Here is a 16,708-nt window from a genome sequence, read left to right on the forward strand (position 1 = left end):
GCCCATGTCATCAGCTGCACAAAATGTTGGCTAGGAACTAATCTGCTAACTTTCCTTTCACTATCCCTACAACTGGACTAAATTTGGTCCAAATCGGTTAGGCAGTTCACAAGTTAGCCCACTTGCACCTCAAACATTCATGTGTCTACCATCTTGAATTGGGACATCATCACAAACTATGCCTTTGAGCTGCCCCTATGTGTTCCTTCAACTGTAGCAAATTTGGTTGCTATCATATGTCTGCTATCTTGAATGGAGTGGACGATATCATCCCAAACTATGCCACTGAGGTGTCCCAAGGTGTCCCTGCAACTGTACCCAATTTGGTTCATATTGGTCCAGGACTTGCAAAGTTGATGGGGTGGGGCTGGGGGACACAAGGACACACACATAGAATGCCAGGTGATCTCATAAACTTACTTTCCTAAAGGAAAACAGTCCTTAAAAGTGTGAACAGTGTGACTCAAAAGGCCATGAAATGTCTGTAACATTTCCATGAAAAGCTCAAATGTGTACAAGATAAAGAGCACAAGTATTCACATTAGCAGGAATCAGTGTTTTATTTATGAAAATGTTTTGTAGTGTTTCAATAAATCTCCAGTGCAATTGATAGAAGAGCAGAAGAGGAAGGGAAAGATGAGGTAAGACAGAAAAGTGAAAGTAAGGCTACAACCCTATTTTATTTACTTTTTTAGTTCATTCAGTTTATATGCATGCTTGGAAGAAAGTCCAAAGGCACCTGCAGAAATCATTCTTGGAGGGAAGATCTCTGGCCTAGCTCTCTGCAGTATTATCACCCACACACCATTACATGGTGTTAAAGAAGAGAAACCAAGGCCACAGAACAGAGGCCTGGTCTGGGACTGTATGGGTGGTTTAGTGCATTGTATAGAACAGGGTTTCTTAACCTTGGGCCCCCAGATGTTGATGGACTACAACTCCCATCATGGGAATTGTAGTCCATCAACATCTGGGGGCCCAAGGTTAAGAAACCCTGGTATAGAATATACCGAAATAAGCTGATATGTGCTTCATTGACTACAGAAAAGCCTTTGATTGCTTTGCCAGTGTCAAGTTGTGGAATATCCTTAGGAAAATGGGTGTCCCAGAACATCTCGTCGTTCTCATGAGAAACCTATACACAGGACAGGAAGCCCCAGTCCAGACAGTGGAACATGGTGGTTCCAGACTGGTTCCAGATCAGCAAAGGAGTAAGACAAGGCTGTATACTTTCTCCTAATTTATTCAATTTATATGCTGAACATATACTGAGAGAAGCTGGATTGGAAGAAGATGAGCATGGTTTTTAAGTTGGAGGAAGAAACATCAATAATTTGCGCTACGCTGATGACACCACTCTGATAACTCAGAATGCGGATGACCTGCAAGCTCTAGTAATGAAAGTCAAGGAGCACAGTGAAAAAATGGGACAACTAAATGTCAAGAAGACTAAACTGATGGCAACGGGTACAGCAATCAGCCTCAGAATTGACAATGAAGACATTAAAGTGGTGGATAGCTTCTACCTTTTAGGATCGACCATCAACTGTAAACGATCCAGCGGTCAAGAAATATACCGCAGATTAGCACTTGGTAGGGTTGCAATGAAGGCCTTGGAAAGGATATTTAGATGCCGTGACGTGTCTATACCTATGAAGATTAGAATCGTTCGGACAATGTTTTTCCCCATGATACTCTATGGATGCAAAAGCGGTATGGATGCAAAAGCAAGATAGAAAAAGCACTAACACTTTTGAACTTTGGTGCTGGAGAAACTAGATGGGTGAGACTGGGCCAGTCACTTCTCTCTCAGCCTAACCTACTTCACAGGTTTGTTGTGAGGAGAAACCTAAGTATGCAGTACACCTCTCAGGGCTCCTTGGAGGAAAAGCGGGATATAAAATGTAATAAACAAACAAATAAGAGTCGACACTGACTTGATGGCACTTAATCAATCAATAGAATTATAAGAGATTTAGTTTATCAACTGTGCAGCAGTAAAGCTTTACAGACTGATGACAACAGAAATTAAGATCAAAACCAGACTGAATTTATGTCTCTAAGGAATTATTGGATTGGTGGCATTTCTAATATCAGATCAGCTTCGGATCTGATGGCAGGCGTTCCATGCCTATGACAGAGAATACATTCTGTGTAAACGGTGTGAAATGCAGCCTTGGCAGGGATGGCTTGAATCTGGTCTGGTTTCTGTTTTCACATATGTCTGTGTGACTTGAGCCATATATCCCTTATGTTCTGTTGTTAAATGGACAAATCAAAGCTGTTTGTTACAGGTTAGTTCAGCAATACAGTATAATATTCAGTAACTTTTCTGAACTAACCTGTAAATTACAAACAGCTATAACCTCTTTTTGCAGTAAACCACTCATATAGGTAGAGCCCGTCTGTTTAAAAAAAAACCCAAAAAGAATAAATTTAAAATTTAACTTCACAGTGTTCAGTAAATCCAGGATTTCGCCTCTCAAGTCCCGACCCCAACAGCAGGCACCCGAACTGAGCTAGATGAAATTCCGAACAAACATAAACACAGGATCAGGGTCAAGCTGTAAGAGGAGGAAAGAAGAGTGAGGCGCATGCGCGGCTGCTTTTCGTCTTCCTTCGCTCATGAAACGAAGAAGCGAAAGGAGAGGGGATAAGTGGGAGGGGTTGAGAGAGGTAACGCGAGATGTAGGCCGGAGGCGAGGCGGAGGAAGTGTAGGCAACGAATAGACGGAGAGAAGAAGGGAGGAGTCAAAGTGGGGGAGAGCGAGAAGATTGAGGCGGGGCCAAGCGCGAAGAGAGCAACGAGGGGCGGGGCCGATCGGGAGGAGGCGAGAGCAGCGGCAGCAGGAAACAGCAGGTCAGCCGCTGGAGGCGCGCGCGGTGGATTGTGGGATCGCGGTGGTGAGAGAGGGAAAAAAAAAAGCGAGAGAGAGAGAGTGTGAAGGGAGGCCGAGCGCGCGCGAGAGAGATCGACCCCCCGCGAGCGAAGAGGGGGCGCGAGCCCGGTGAGAGCGGTTGACGGGAGGAGCGGGGGGGGAGAGGAGCGGGGGGAGGCGAGGAGCTATGTGGGAAGGAAGCTGCCGCCATTTTAGAGCTCCCTATGGGAGACCCTCCCCCCGTATCCCTGGTCCCCCCTCCCTGTGTGCTCTGCACCCCCTTGTTTGGCTTCTGCCCTTTCCTCTCCCCGCCTCGTAATTCCTATGGAGGCCCACCTTTTCCTCCCTATCAGGTAACAAGCCGCCTCCTTCTCCCCCAACTCCACTAGTCTCCCCCTCTTCCTCCTCCTCCACACAGGCTCTCGTTGTGCACGTTAATTCAGAAACTTTGGTTATGAACTGCTGTAAAGTATATTAACTTACCTGGCGGTGGGGGGGGGAGAGCAAGCAATCGCACCAGTTTTACTGCCTCTCTGGTACTTGCAGCTGAAGGTGGGTGTTGAAGTAGTGAAAGACGAGGACGTTGTTTCCCTCTCCGCATAGTTTGGTCTTAGCTGTAGTCCCCCAAAGCTCAGATTAAGCCAGAATCGAACAGAACAGAACCCCAATTTGGAAACGGAAACTTCCAGAGTTTCCAAAGTGGAAACTTAAAACTCAAGCTTTAAAAAAAGTCCCCAAACCCAGTCCAAATAAGCATTAATGGTCTTTTTAAAAGATGCACTGCCTCAAATGTTAGCCTCTTGACAGAGAATTCATGTGTGCTTTTTAATGTAAGTTAGTGACAATACACATATGCACACACACTTTTGTATTCTGGATTTGATTAGCTGTCAATAAAAGGGTATCCCTATGTGTGCTTTCTTCCCAATTTCCAGCCCCTTCAAAATCCTTTCTGTTTCCTTGATGGTAGTTTCCCACTGGAGCACCCACTGGTACCCATTCTGTATACTACTTATGCTGTGCACAGGATAATTGCTACCCTGCAGTTTGTTCCTCACGATCACTAATGTAAATTAACATTTGTCACATGCATTAAGGAAGCATCCACCCTTATTATATAATGCTCTTTTTCTTTCCTGCTGTGTACAAAAGAGTGGTTAGTGTGTGTTAATGGATAAACTGAGCTCTGATAACTGAGTACAGATGGACCCCTGACACCTCCCTGCTGACTCTGAATAACCTAGCTGCTATGACCCTGTGTTCCCTTTCATAGATACATTTCCAAAAGGCTCAATCTCCCAGGCCTTCCCCCTTCTGCACGCTTACTTATATGGTTGTGTCATGCTGTTTCATCGGACTTGTGGTTGTTGCCCATTTTTTAAATTACCTGCTTCCTTAACCTTTCCTTTCTCTGTTGAGCCACAAAATCTTGACAGGTTTTGCTCCGTTCTGCACGTGTTGCAGTCTCTTGTTTGCAATTGCCAGTTCTGTATAGATTAAGTCAGAGAGATAGTAGATGCACAGCGCACTTCAGGATAGAAGCCTGCAGGTGCTGTCGTCTGGGGTAGGGGTTTTGCTTTGTCTTCTCCTGTCACAATTTTCATTATGAGTGCATGAAAATTTGAAGGGATGGTGTGTGTGTGTGTGTGTGTGTGTGTGAATAAGTTGGTTACATCAGTCAGGGACTTGGATAGAAAGTGTTAATGCAGAAAATATGTTAACTTTAACTCATCGGCTTCCTCCCTAAGGTAGCTACAAGTAGAAATGGGGATGGTGGGTGAAGCTGGCTTTGTTTCCATGTTGAAGGGTGGATTTTGCTTTCATATTCATAGGCTAGTTGAAGCATATTTTGGGTTAATGAGGAATTGACTGATAGATTCTGATGTAAGCTGTGTATGTTTGATCTTAGTCCTTTGCTTGTTTGAAGGAGAATTTGTACATCTCTAGAAAGAAATTTTTACCCATCTAATTGTGGGCAGGAACTTACTTCCTGTGAACCTTCTAAGCAGGGTTCTAGAATGGGTTCCACTTTGTCTTGTGATGTGGGATTTATTTGTCTCTTAACTCATGGTGCATGTCAGAGTTTACTTTTTGTGGTCCTGATGTTCTCTCGGTTCCTTTCCTCTCTGTCAGTAAAATAAATAAAATCAGAACGTGCTGATTCATGAAAATGTGGTTGCAAGAAAGCTAGTTTATTGACTAAGGAATGGTTTCTAAGCAAATAAGTCATCAGAGCATCCTGTGTATGGTCTAAAGTAAATGAGAGGCACTTGGCTTGTTTCTGAAATTGGGTTGCTGACTCTCCAGAAAGAGGGGCACGAAGCTTGTGCTGAGAGGAGAGATTAATAGGAAGGATGTCTGGACAGCAATAAATAAAGACCAGCTGCAATTTGTGAACAGCATGGGTTTGAGGTGGTGCAAGCGGAACTCTGGCATAGGGAAATTGGGTAGAGGGCACTGGAATTACAGCCAGTGGTCCCTTCTACAGGTGGCCCTTGTTGTTCTCGGGGGTGGGTGGGGGGTGGGGTGGGTTTCCATTCCCACCAACTTCTGTGGATAACAAAACGGTGACTAAAGAGACCTCAATTCTATGAGTGTTTGGGGAGGGTAGTTTCCTTGAGCTTAAAAAAAGAAGGGAGGGGCAGAAATAAGGGTAGAAAAGCACAGTACTTTGTTCTCCATTATTGTCCTCCAGACTTCTTATTTTTTGTCTAAAATCTTTTTAAAAACTGGGTCATAATATAGATATGGCAGCTTGGGAAAAATTATGGGAAATGGATTTAAAGTTCACTGCATGTTATACTTTAAAAGAAAATTATTATAAGATAATGTACAGGTGGTATTTGACACCCCAAAAAATTAGCATTAATGTATAAAAATGTTCCAAACAAATGTTGGAAATGTGGACATTGCGAAGGAACTTTTTTCCATATGTGGTGGTCTTGCGGGAAGGCAAAGGCCTTTTGGGATATGATATATAATGAGTTGAAGAAAATTTTTTAAATGACATTTCCTAAGAGGCCAGAATCTTTCCTGCTGGGAATAACGCAAGGAGAGTTTTCCAGAAGAAATTTAACATTTTTAATTTATGCAACCACAGCGGCCAGAATAGTATATGCGCAGAAATGGAAGGACAAGGAAATGCCCTCAGAAGAAGATCGGTTGATAAAAATTTTGGAATATGCTGAGATGGCAAAACTTACAGTACTAATAAGGGATGAAAACTTGGAATGTTTTAAAGATTGGAAACCATTCTTACTATACTTAAAGAACTATTTTTCTAATATGGACCTTTCAGCAGGTTTGAAATTTAGTAATAATAGCAGATTTGGTAGAGTAAAATCAAGTTTGCAATGTGTAGGATATATGTTTTGAATTACTATAACAATGGTTGACTTGTATAGTTAATGAATCGTGCAGATTGGTGAGTGGGAAGTCAATATTTACTTAATTAGATGTAACGGGATTGTTAAGATATTGTAAAAACCAATAAAAAATTTTAAAAGCGAAATAAAAATTTTTAAAAAACAAAAAAGAGCAACAAAATGGCTCTGTGCTTCAAAATGGTTTCTAGAAATGCCATTGCAAGTCATTTCCGGCCACTCAGGAACCATGGATAGGTGGAAATTGCCATTATTTCATGCTGCAGATAAATGGGGTCTCTACGCCCATCCACGAATATATGAAATCTCAACCCACTGATAACAAGGGTCTCCTGTACTATAGTATTATGCGATGAAGTACAGAGAGATTTCTGTTGAAAGAGATATGCGTATGTAGTCATACCTGATCATTGTCTTCTCCTTACTCATTTCATTTGCGGGGGTGGGGGATTCTGCATAAAAGTCAGTTTCATTCATAATCCTATCAGTGGTAGTTCTGTTCCATTGGCTTCTCAGCCAGGCAGATACACCAAATGTCAGGACCTATTGTTTCTCAAGAATTGCTTTTGCAATATGACATTGCAATAGCACAACATCAGAAGGCTTTAACTTTAATCTAGTGATGAAATGAGGCTGTGATGCTCATCTAGCTCAGCATATTGCAAACCATAGATTCAGGGGGACATAGCTGATTTTGCCTGCCTATATTATGTGGTATGTTGTGTGTATTGGATACAACTGAGCAAAGCCTTGTGAACGTAATTAATTTCCACATTGTCATTATGATGTTGCGTTTTTCAGATGGAGAATATATATGCCTAACTGATGGTATGGTTGCCCTTCTTTGCGGAAGCTCTTGAATTTAGATTCCAAATACAGGTTATGGCAAAAGTCATAAACCCATTTTATTTATAAATAAATAATGCTGGTGGTTTGACAAATTGGTACATATTTTCAGAATCATCAACTCAAAGAAATACTGCTTACAGGCTATTTATGAAAAATATCATTTAAATGTCTGCCACCCACTGCAGCTATGGAATCTGGACACGCATCTTCTGATGACATGTTTTGATGAGGCCTGTGGAATCCTCAGTACTCTTTGTGCAGCAATGATGGAGAATCTGTTTTTAAAGTAGAACTCCTTTATAGCAGTGTTCCTGAATTGTCCCCTTTTCCATGTCTTGAAACTCAAGAATTTATCATTACCTGCACCAAAGAAGACAATGATATCTATCATAGTTCCAGAGTTATGAAAAAAATAAAATGTTATGATGTTAGCTGCACCCTCTACAAAGAACAGGCCCTTGGTTTGAAAATGAGACTTAGGAACTCGTGAGTTCTGAAGTATGAGATGGCTTTCTTTTATTTTTTTCTTTATAATCTGGATATTACTTCAGTCCTGAAGGCTTGCATTTTTTCAGTGTTGCTTTCGAGAGCACACAGTGCAAGAACTGAACATAGGAAGACACCATATACCGAGTCAGACCATTCATCCATCTAGCTCAGTATTGTCTACACTGACTGGCAGCGGCTCTCCAAGGTTTCAGGCAGAAGTCTCTCTCATCCCTATCTGGAGATGCCAGAGAGTGGACCTGGGGCCTTCTGCATGTAGAAGATGCTCCACCACTGAACTACAGGCCCATTCCCCAAGGGAATATCTTGCATCAGGCAGCACTCGCATGTAGTCACCCATTCAAAAGCAGACTAGGGCAGACCATGCTTAGCAAAGGGGAGAACTAATGTTTTCTACGTTGAGACCAAGAGTATGTTCACTAGTTATACCAAAGAGCTTTGGAGAGTATGTATTCCTCCTTTCCTTCCAACCTTCACAACAGTTTCCTTGGTTTAGAGAAAGGGTGTGTAGGTGGGGTGGGGTGAGTCAGTAAAGGTGTCTGTGGCTGATTTTATATATATTTATATAATAGCTTTCCCCCTTTGTGGTTGTTATCCATTTGGGAGATTAAAGTAGACACCAACTCTGACACTGCTCTTTCCCCTTTCCATTGATCTGTCTACTGTAAAGGGCAAGGCAAAAGAAGATCCCACCAGTCTGTCTTCAGTTAAACTTGAGAAGACATGAGCTTTTTCTCTTCTTACATGGGAGAGTTTTATAGATCTCAACTTAGAGTTTTGTTTACATTTTAGTCTTCTTGAAATTCTGTTTCAAGACTTTGAGCTACACAGTCAGAGTTACCTCTAGGAGGTGTTTGGTTGCAGCCTGCCTTGACAGTTTTAGCAGAAGAGGCATTGAGCTAATCCCACTGCTACAATCAGCACATAAGGAAGTAATTGAAATAAGAGACTTGAAATCCCAACAAAGCTACTCTTTTAGTGCCTTTGACAGAAAGCCCAGGATCCCAGCTCCTTTATTTTCCGCAGCAGGGTTGCTCTGGAGCAGGAATAATACATGCTTCCATTGCTGATTGAGTAGACAGTAATAAGGCTTTGTTGCACAAGTGCCAGATGTGTGAGACTGTGCTTCTGTTGATTAGCATTGTATTGCTGCATGCCACCTCTTGTGAAGTTTAAATGCAGATGTGTTGTAAGGAAGTGCCCACTCCATCTGCAAACCTCTGATCATTGCCAGCAGCATTAAAGAAATCTTTCTGGGATGGTTAACTGAAACCATGTTTTGACACAGGCTTTGTTTGTGTGTTGAATCAAAATTCAAAGGTGGCTGTCCCAAGGTGGTTGGTCGGGGGTACCATAGATCAGTATTGAACTATCTGCTTTGCATGCAGAAAGTCCCAAGCTTAGTCCTTGGCATCTCCAAGTAAGGCTAGAAAGGACACCTGAAAGCCTGGAGAGCTGCTGTAGTCAGAGTAGGCAATACTGAGTTAGATGGGCCAAAGGCTTTTCCTGTGTTCCTAAACCCTGCCTACATGAGCAAAGCATTTCTGATGTTTCGGGCACATACCCTTGAATAATATTTTGAGCTGCTTGCTGGTCATTAATGTTCCTTTTGCACATTATTTTTAGTGTTCACCAATGTGACTGACAGATGTGTTGCACACCAGTGAGAGTCAGGATTTGGTGACTTGGCGGTAGATCTGTGTTTGCCCTGCCTAATGTGGGGAACATCCCAGTGTGTGTGTTAATAGATTGAATAAATGAAGTATATATGGTCACTTGTATGGGTATGCAAATACCATTACCCTGACAAGGAACCAACTACAGCACTTTTGGTGACTAGAATCCTTGGTGTATCTCTTATCCTGTCCTTTTGAAAGCTAGATAACAGAGTAAGCTATTAGTGCAGCCATGGTGCTGGGACTTGGCTTTGTTCATTAGATAAATGCAACCCAGAACTGCTATAGCTGCAGGCCCTGCCTATTCAGGATAGCACTCTAGGAGTGGGGGAGGCTTGGATTGAGTGATGGACTGATCCAGTTTGCATCTCAGCCACTTGCCCCAAGTCATTTAGTAAATGGTGGTCTGATGAAATGAGTAATTTCTGTACATGATGGGTAACTCTTTATGAATATATGATTATGTATTGTTATAATCCTTGAAAGATGCCTTGAGCATTTAGTAATGGAAAGGCATGGGATAAAAATGTATGGAAGAAATGAACACTAGGTACTTGAGGATTCATTAGACGGTAAAAAAAAAAAATAGAAAGCAAAGTGTTACAGCTGAATAATTTTGAATGGCAGGAATGACTTGACAGTGAGGGAAGTGATATTGGCCAAGACTGTGCTCTGTATGTGTACATACTTGTGCACACAAAGTCCTTAATTTGAGAATTGGTGATATTGACAACCTCTCCATTTCCTTACCCCTCAAAGAGTGCTTTGCTAAAATGTAATAGTTGGCATTTAATAAATAACTGCAGGGTTGCAAATATTGTTTGTGGCAAATAAGAATTGCTTTCATCTGACTAGGTAGGAAAACTGTAGCAAACTTTTATTTGTTCCTTTGTCCCACAGGAATGTAGGTATGGGTGGACAAGTACTGTACACATATGTACGCTACTAACTTTCGGACTTGTTATTGCAAAAGAGCCTTGCAAAAGAGCCCTGCTCAAACAGTGGTCCAAGGAACTCTTGGGCTCCTTGAAGGCTTATTGGGAGATCAGACCTAGTACTTAAGCTTCCCGACAAGACCCCTTGCTTACCGTTATCTGTGATTTATGCATAGTCACAGAAGAGTGTTGGGTGTGCTCAATTAACATTCGAAGTGAAGCTTAGTAGGCCTGTGTGGAATGAATGTGCCTTAAAATATACTCCAGCATCTTCTGGAATATGTAAAGGATTCTGTGGAAGATGTACAGGGCTTTCTTGGCAGACCAGCTGAAGATAGCAAGTCAGTTGCAGGAGAGTAACAGCAGGCAAGAGGGCATAGTCATCTGGTGGGCATCTGGTGAGCCACTGTGTGAAACAGGATGCTGGACTAGATGGGCCTTGGGCCTGATCCAGCAGGACTGTTCTTATGTTCTTATGAAAGCCAGTGCTTTAGAAGGTTGTCTTGAAATCTGTGTGAATGTCTTTGGTACTATGGACAGCTCTATGGGGAAACAAAGGGCTTAAAGACTAGCATAGGTTCTGCATGTATGTGGGGAAAAATAGCTCTTCTGAATCCTGGTTTTTTAAAAGGTGCAGTGCAGTACTAGTTAACTGTACATGGTCTTTTCCTAAGTAGGGTATCTGATCTGCACTTGAAGAAGTGGTGGGTACATTTAATGTATTTAAAGTATTTTAATAACACTTTTCTAAAGCAAATTTTAGCTAAAGTGGTTTACGAAGTTAGAGAGGGTTGAGGGAGTACAGAATCTATGGCATATATAGAATAAAGGGGACCTTGACTTGCTTTTTTTTGTAAAGAACAGATTTCTAAACTTTATGGTCTAGTGTATCTATGTATCACCATGGCTGAGGAGTGCTACCACATTTCAAAAGTATCTCCTCTTCATGCACCTTGCCCCTTTCCCATCACCATCCTAACTGTTCCCCTTATGCCAATTAAAAAAAAAAAGGTGTAGATCAGGAAATCTAGACCCACTAGCCTAAAGTCTGCTTTAGGTACATCAATGGAAGCTACTATTACTATTATTGTTATTAGAATTATTACAAGAATAATTCTTCCTGAGAGAGAATGACATGGCTTCTGCAAAGAAAGACCTGCCTCACCAACCTTGTGGGGTTTCTTGAGTGTCAAGATGCACATAGGCAGGGATGTTCTGGTATCTTCATGCCCTGCTTGTGGGCTTCCTGGGAAGATCTAGCTGACTGCTGTTGCAAACAAAACCCTGGGCTAGATGGATGTTGGGTGTAATCCATCAGGACTCTTTTGTTGTCAAGATATATTATTTTGCTTATTTTTTAGTTAGGGCCTTTTAAAAAGATTTATTTTAAAGGTCCTTCTTACCTCCATGCAGCCCCATATCCCCATCTTCCAACTTATTCTCACTAACCCATGCCATCTTTACTTTATAGCTCACTGCTTTGCTATATCAACCTTAATGTTGTGCCTCCACAGCAGGGGGGAAATGCCTGAAAACATGGGCAGTGTGTCTTCCTAAAGACATAGGATATAGAAAGAAATAATCTGACTGTGCTTCCTTTGTTCAAGAGGTAAGATTCCTACATGCCACTGTTTGTTTGTTTGTTTATTGTTAAATATCTATACTGCCTTTCATTAAAACAATCTCAAGGTGGCTATTAAAACAATTTCAAGGCAATTCATGGCCTTTCATCCCCACTGCTGTCTTCCCTTCCTCCTCCTTCATTCATCCATCTGTATGGATGTATTTTTCCCATCGTCCCAGTCACTGTGAGATTTTTGGGGCATTGTAAAACCCCAATACTTGACAGCTTTGAATACGAATGGCAGCATTGCTGTCTTCCTGCTCCCCTCCCCATTCCGGACACACACTCACTCCCTCAGATTGTAGATTTTGGGCTTTCTGGGTACAGAATTTGGCAAGTGTGTTGAGATTTAAAAGTGGATTCCTCAAAGAGCAGGCTTGGGTCTTGGCATAGTCCTCTGTACAGATTTCAGCATGCTTCTGTGTATACAGTTTGAGTTCAAGTGTGGTGTGATATGCAAACCCTTTATAGCTGTGACAGGCATGATGGTCTGAAATGGATTGGGGGGCTGTATGCTGGGCAAAATGCACAGCAAAAAGTGTCTGACTTCATTGGAAAGCAGGTACTGAGGCTGGGTAAAGAGTGGCAGTTGCTCTAACCTAATAGAACTATGTGTTCTATTGGCTTGAATTTATATCCTTTCAATGCTATTTGGTAAGTGGTCTTGTGGATGTCTGCTGTGATCCTACTTCTTTTCTGAGAAATGGCTTGGAGTGGGGTGAATAAGATGAGGGGATTAGAAAAACTGTAGTTCAAAACTCTGTAATAGTAGGTGGAGGGGAAGATAGGGGAGGTCCCCTGCAAAGTGAGCAAAGAGGCACATTTTTAGTGGTGGTTCTTTTTATTGAGCAGGGGGAGAGCAACTGACCCTACCCATCCCCAGCATAGCATTCCTCCAGTGGCTGTTGCTGGTGTCTGTCTTTTGTTTCTTTTTCAGATTGTGAGCCCTTTGGGGACAGAGAGCCATTTTATTTATTTACCTTATTTCTGTGTAAACTGCCTTGGAAAACCTTTGTTGAAAACTGGTATATAAATAGTTTTGTGTAGAAAAGGGGGTTTCCACCTGAGACCTAAGGACAGGTCTCAGCTAGCAAATATTACATTTTTAAACAATCCAGTCATAAAAACGGAAGTATGTATACAAGAGGAGAGTGTAGGAGCAGGAAGCTTGAGATGTGGATCCCACCTCCAGCAGACCAGTGAATTTCTGCATAAGCCCTTGTTCTTGGTATGTGTTGGTGTCTGTCAAGACCTTTGTTTTTCCTCTCTCTCTTCAGCCACAGTGCTTTTGGCAGATCCTTAGCCTGACTGAATTTTGGATACCACTAAGACCATAACAAACTGCCTATTTTCTTCCTCATCTCAACCCTGTGGACTCTGCTTCTTTGCCCATGTAAGCTGGCTTTTTGGCCTGCCACTCTAGGAAGGTTTACAAAGGACTCATTAAGGGATTGTGACCAGTTGGCCGATCAGCCAAATTCATTGAAGTCGTGAAAGTGACCTCAGTTGATCCTGTGAACTGAAGGGGATGGGGTTGGAAGATTATCTGGGCTGTACTTGCAGCCATTCATATGTGTTGCAGAGCAAGTCAGAGGGAAAATATGTGGGGTGATGAATTGGTATCTTAGAAATGTTAGTGGCATTTGGTGTACATTATAAAGTTGTACACCAAGGTGCACACGAGAAATGAAAAAAGCAGGCTAGTCTTGGGATATGATGGAAGCCAACTATGAAATATGAGTGGTTGGGCTTTGATTAAACTTGGATATATGTGCATGTTGAAATCTGTACAGCAAAATAATGGCTTTGAGGAAGGCACACTCTTCCCTGTCACCAAAGTGCTGAATAGTAGGGCCAGCTGTTTGTCTTCTGGGATTCTGTACAAAATCTGACTTGACTCAGATTCCTGATCATCTTAACCTTTAAAAACATATGCATATATTAAAAAATATGAGGCAAGTTTCTGGATCTCATGAATGAGGTGGTGTTTTGGAAATCAGACAGGCAGTTTGATCTATTACTGATCAGTGTTCAGAGCTTTTGTGTCCTGTAGCTTTGAAAGAAGCAGTGATCCACCCTCTCTTGAATTCTTCTTCCCTGGACCCAGAGATATTAGATAATTTTAGACTTATCTCCATCCTTCCCTTTTTCCAGTGTATGGGGAGGGCACCCATGACGTAATGGGTTGTTCAGTTCTGCATGCTCCAAGACAGGGCCAATGAGATTTTAGCAGGCAGTCCACTCCGTCTGATCCGCCCCTTCTTGCCCAGTTCTGGTCCTGTCTTCACTCCAGGACAGACGTTTTTTCTGCTGGTCCTCACTGTATTACTCTCTGTGTGCGAGGGGGGGAAAGGAGTTGCTGTCGCGCTTGTACGTTCCTTTCCTATCGTTGTTTCCTTTGTTGTTCCCTTTTTAGGGAAAGTTTTGGAGAAAGTAGTTGCTGCTCAACTACAGAGAATCCTAGAAGAAGTAGATTTTCTTGACCCTTTTCGGTCGGGGTTTAGGCCTCGGCACAGCACGGAAACGGCATTGGTTGCTCTGGTGGATGACCACTATTGGAGCCTCGATCAGGGAAACATACCTCTCTTGGTTCTATTAGATCTCTCAGCGGCTTTTGATACCATCGACCATGGTATCTTTCTGGATCGTCAGGGGCACAGTTTTGAGCTGGTTCTGTTCCTACCTTAGTGGACGGTTTCAGACAGTTTGCATTGGAGTTGAGTGTTCTAGCCCACGGCCTCTCACTTGCGGAATGCTGCAGGGTGCAGTCATAGCTCCCATGCCTCTTAAAATCTGCATGAAGCCACGGGGTGAGGTCATCTGTCATTTCGGGGTGAGGTACCATCAGTATGCTGATGATACTCAATTGTACATCACCACCCTGGGCTGATCCGGGGATGCCGTGAATGTGGCCGGAGGTGGCGGCGGCGGTCCTGGCCTGGCCGCGGGGAGGCTGGAGGCGGCGGCGGCGGGCCCGCTTGAGGCACAGATGCTCTGTGCCCGGGCCCACTAGTAGCTATATATTTAACAAATTTATTGACTGCTGGACTTCCTTAGACTTGAGGAGGTTTACATAAATTAAAACAGCAAGGTGTTTCATAAGGAGGGGGCTGCAACAGAGAAGGCCCTCCCTTGAGCCCAGCCCCACATACCTCTCCTGGGCCCAGAACTCTGAGAAGGCCCACCTGAGACGACTTCTCAAGGCAGGTCGAAGTTGGACAGGAGAGGCAGTCCTGAAGGTACGCAGGAGTCAAACCCTGAAGTGTTTTATAGGTGACAACCAGCACTTTGAATTCGACCCGGAAGCAATGTAGCAACCTCAGCCAAGGTGAAACATGATCATATTTTCTGTTGCCCCAAAGCAGCCAGGCCATGACATTTTGAGCCAGCTGAAGCTTCCAAGGCAATCCTCTGAAGGCAACCCTTTGCATTGCAACAGTCCAAACGAGAGGTGACGCGGGCATGAGTTACGGTTGCCAGGGCCTGCCGGTCAAGGTAAGGCCACAATTGGCACACCAGACAAAGCTGGGCAAAGGCTCTCCTGGCCACAACTTCCACCTGCTGTTCCAGCAGGAGACACGAATCCAGGATAACCCCTAAATCACGAGCCTGCTCTTTCAAGGGGGGTGCAACCCCATCAAGCTGCTGCCTTGCCTCTGCGGCCGGGCCTCCGCAGCCGGTCCGGGCCCGCCAGCCGCCGGCTCGGCTCCGCCCGGGCCCACCACCGCCTCGCCCGGCCGGGCCCGCCGCCTCAGCTCTGCGGCCACCATGGCCGCCCACACTCCTGGCCTGCTGGTTCTCCTGGGTGTGCCGCCAGGACCAATCAGGCGCCCCCACAGCCCAGCCAATCAGCTGGGCTGCCGGGACGCATTTCTCCTGGGCACACCCAGGAGAAATTTTATATATAGATTCTCTCTCCTTGTGGCCTTCAGTAAGGTTCTCCTACCCACACCACCACTCTTGTCGCTGCAAGACAACTTGGCAAAAAAGATAAAAATTCAATGGTATAGTACAGAATAAAAGCTTGCAAATTGAGCATGATGAGCAAATTTTCATGAAAGCTATTTCTGTTTGCATAAATTCCTTTGAGTGTACTACTTGGGATAGTTTGATGCCTGGTATGAGCAACCCTGTTAAGTGGTAACCCTGATAACACTCTTTGAGGGTATATATTTTTTAAAATCATTTTATTACATTCATATCCTGCCTTTTTTCCATCATGGAACATGGGGCTTATGATTGTGCAGGTGAATGGGACATAACATTTATCTACCCTGAGGCTTAATGATATAGCTTGGCATTTAAATCTAAACAAATATTGTAATGGAGTTTTAAAGAAAAATCAGTTTTGTCTGAGGAATCGATTGCTGAGTATAAGCAGCTAGGATCTGGGGCTAGAATCGTTCTGTTCAAACTGCATTCACTCCCCATAACTTGCTTTGAAAACATAGTCAGCTTCTTGACCTCAGAGTCTCTGGCTGAGTGTGGTATTTTTCTAAAGCCTTCAGTGTCACTGAGAATACTGCTTGAAGAGATGCTTGTTAAATGCACAATCTGTTTGCATTCATAACATCCTGGTCTTCTGTCAAAACCTTGCACTGAAACAGGTGAATGCTGGAGGTCATAATCTTCCTGAGAGGAAGTGGTACCTCAATGTTTTAATTCAGATTGGCTGTTTCTCTTCCTGTTCCCAACATGCATGCTCTCTAACTTCTGTACTGCTGCTTGTACTGAGAGCTATTAAATTGAGGAAGGAGCAGGAATTAGTCAACTTTTTTTTTAAATAAAGGATTAATTCTCCTAATACCTGCCCTGTTTGTGAACATGGAAGTTGCAAGAGTAGAACTGGCTCTTC

General features: G+C 43.3%; 1 protein-coding gene across 12 annotated transcripts in view; it reads left to right on the top strand.

Annotated features, from left to right (window-relative positions):
- Positions 1-2,704: 2,704 nt before the first annotated feature.
- PPP6R1 (protein phosphatase 6 regulatory subunit 1) overlaps positions 2,705-16,708 on the top strand; it is a 74,440-nt gene continuing 60,436 nt past the window's right edge. For 4 of the 12 annotated variants that reach the window (XM_053261396.1, XM_053261399.1, XM_053261397.1 and 1 more), the window contains exon 1: positions 3,038-3,232. In XM_053261396.1, the coding sequence (XP_053117371.1) occupies positions 3,104-3,232 (129 nt within the window). In that variant the 5' untranslated portion in view covers positions 3,038-3,103. The other 8 variants (XM_053261400.1, XM_053261404.1, XM_053261401.1 and 5 more) reach the window with 6 other exon arrangements.

Source organism: Hemicordylus capensis, chromosome 6 (genome assembly GCF_027244095.1).
Source record: "Hemicordylus capensis ecotype Gifberg chromosome 6, rHemCap1.1.pri, whole genome shotgun sequence".
Taxonomy (NCBI): Eukaryota; Metazoa; Chordata; class Lepidosauria; order Squamata; family Cordylidae; genus Hemicordylus; species Hemicordylus capensis.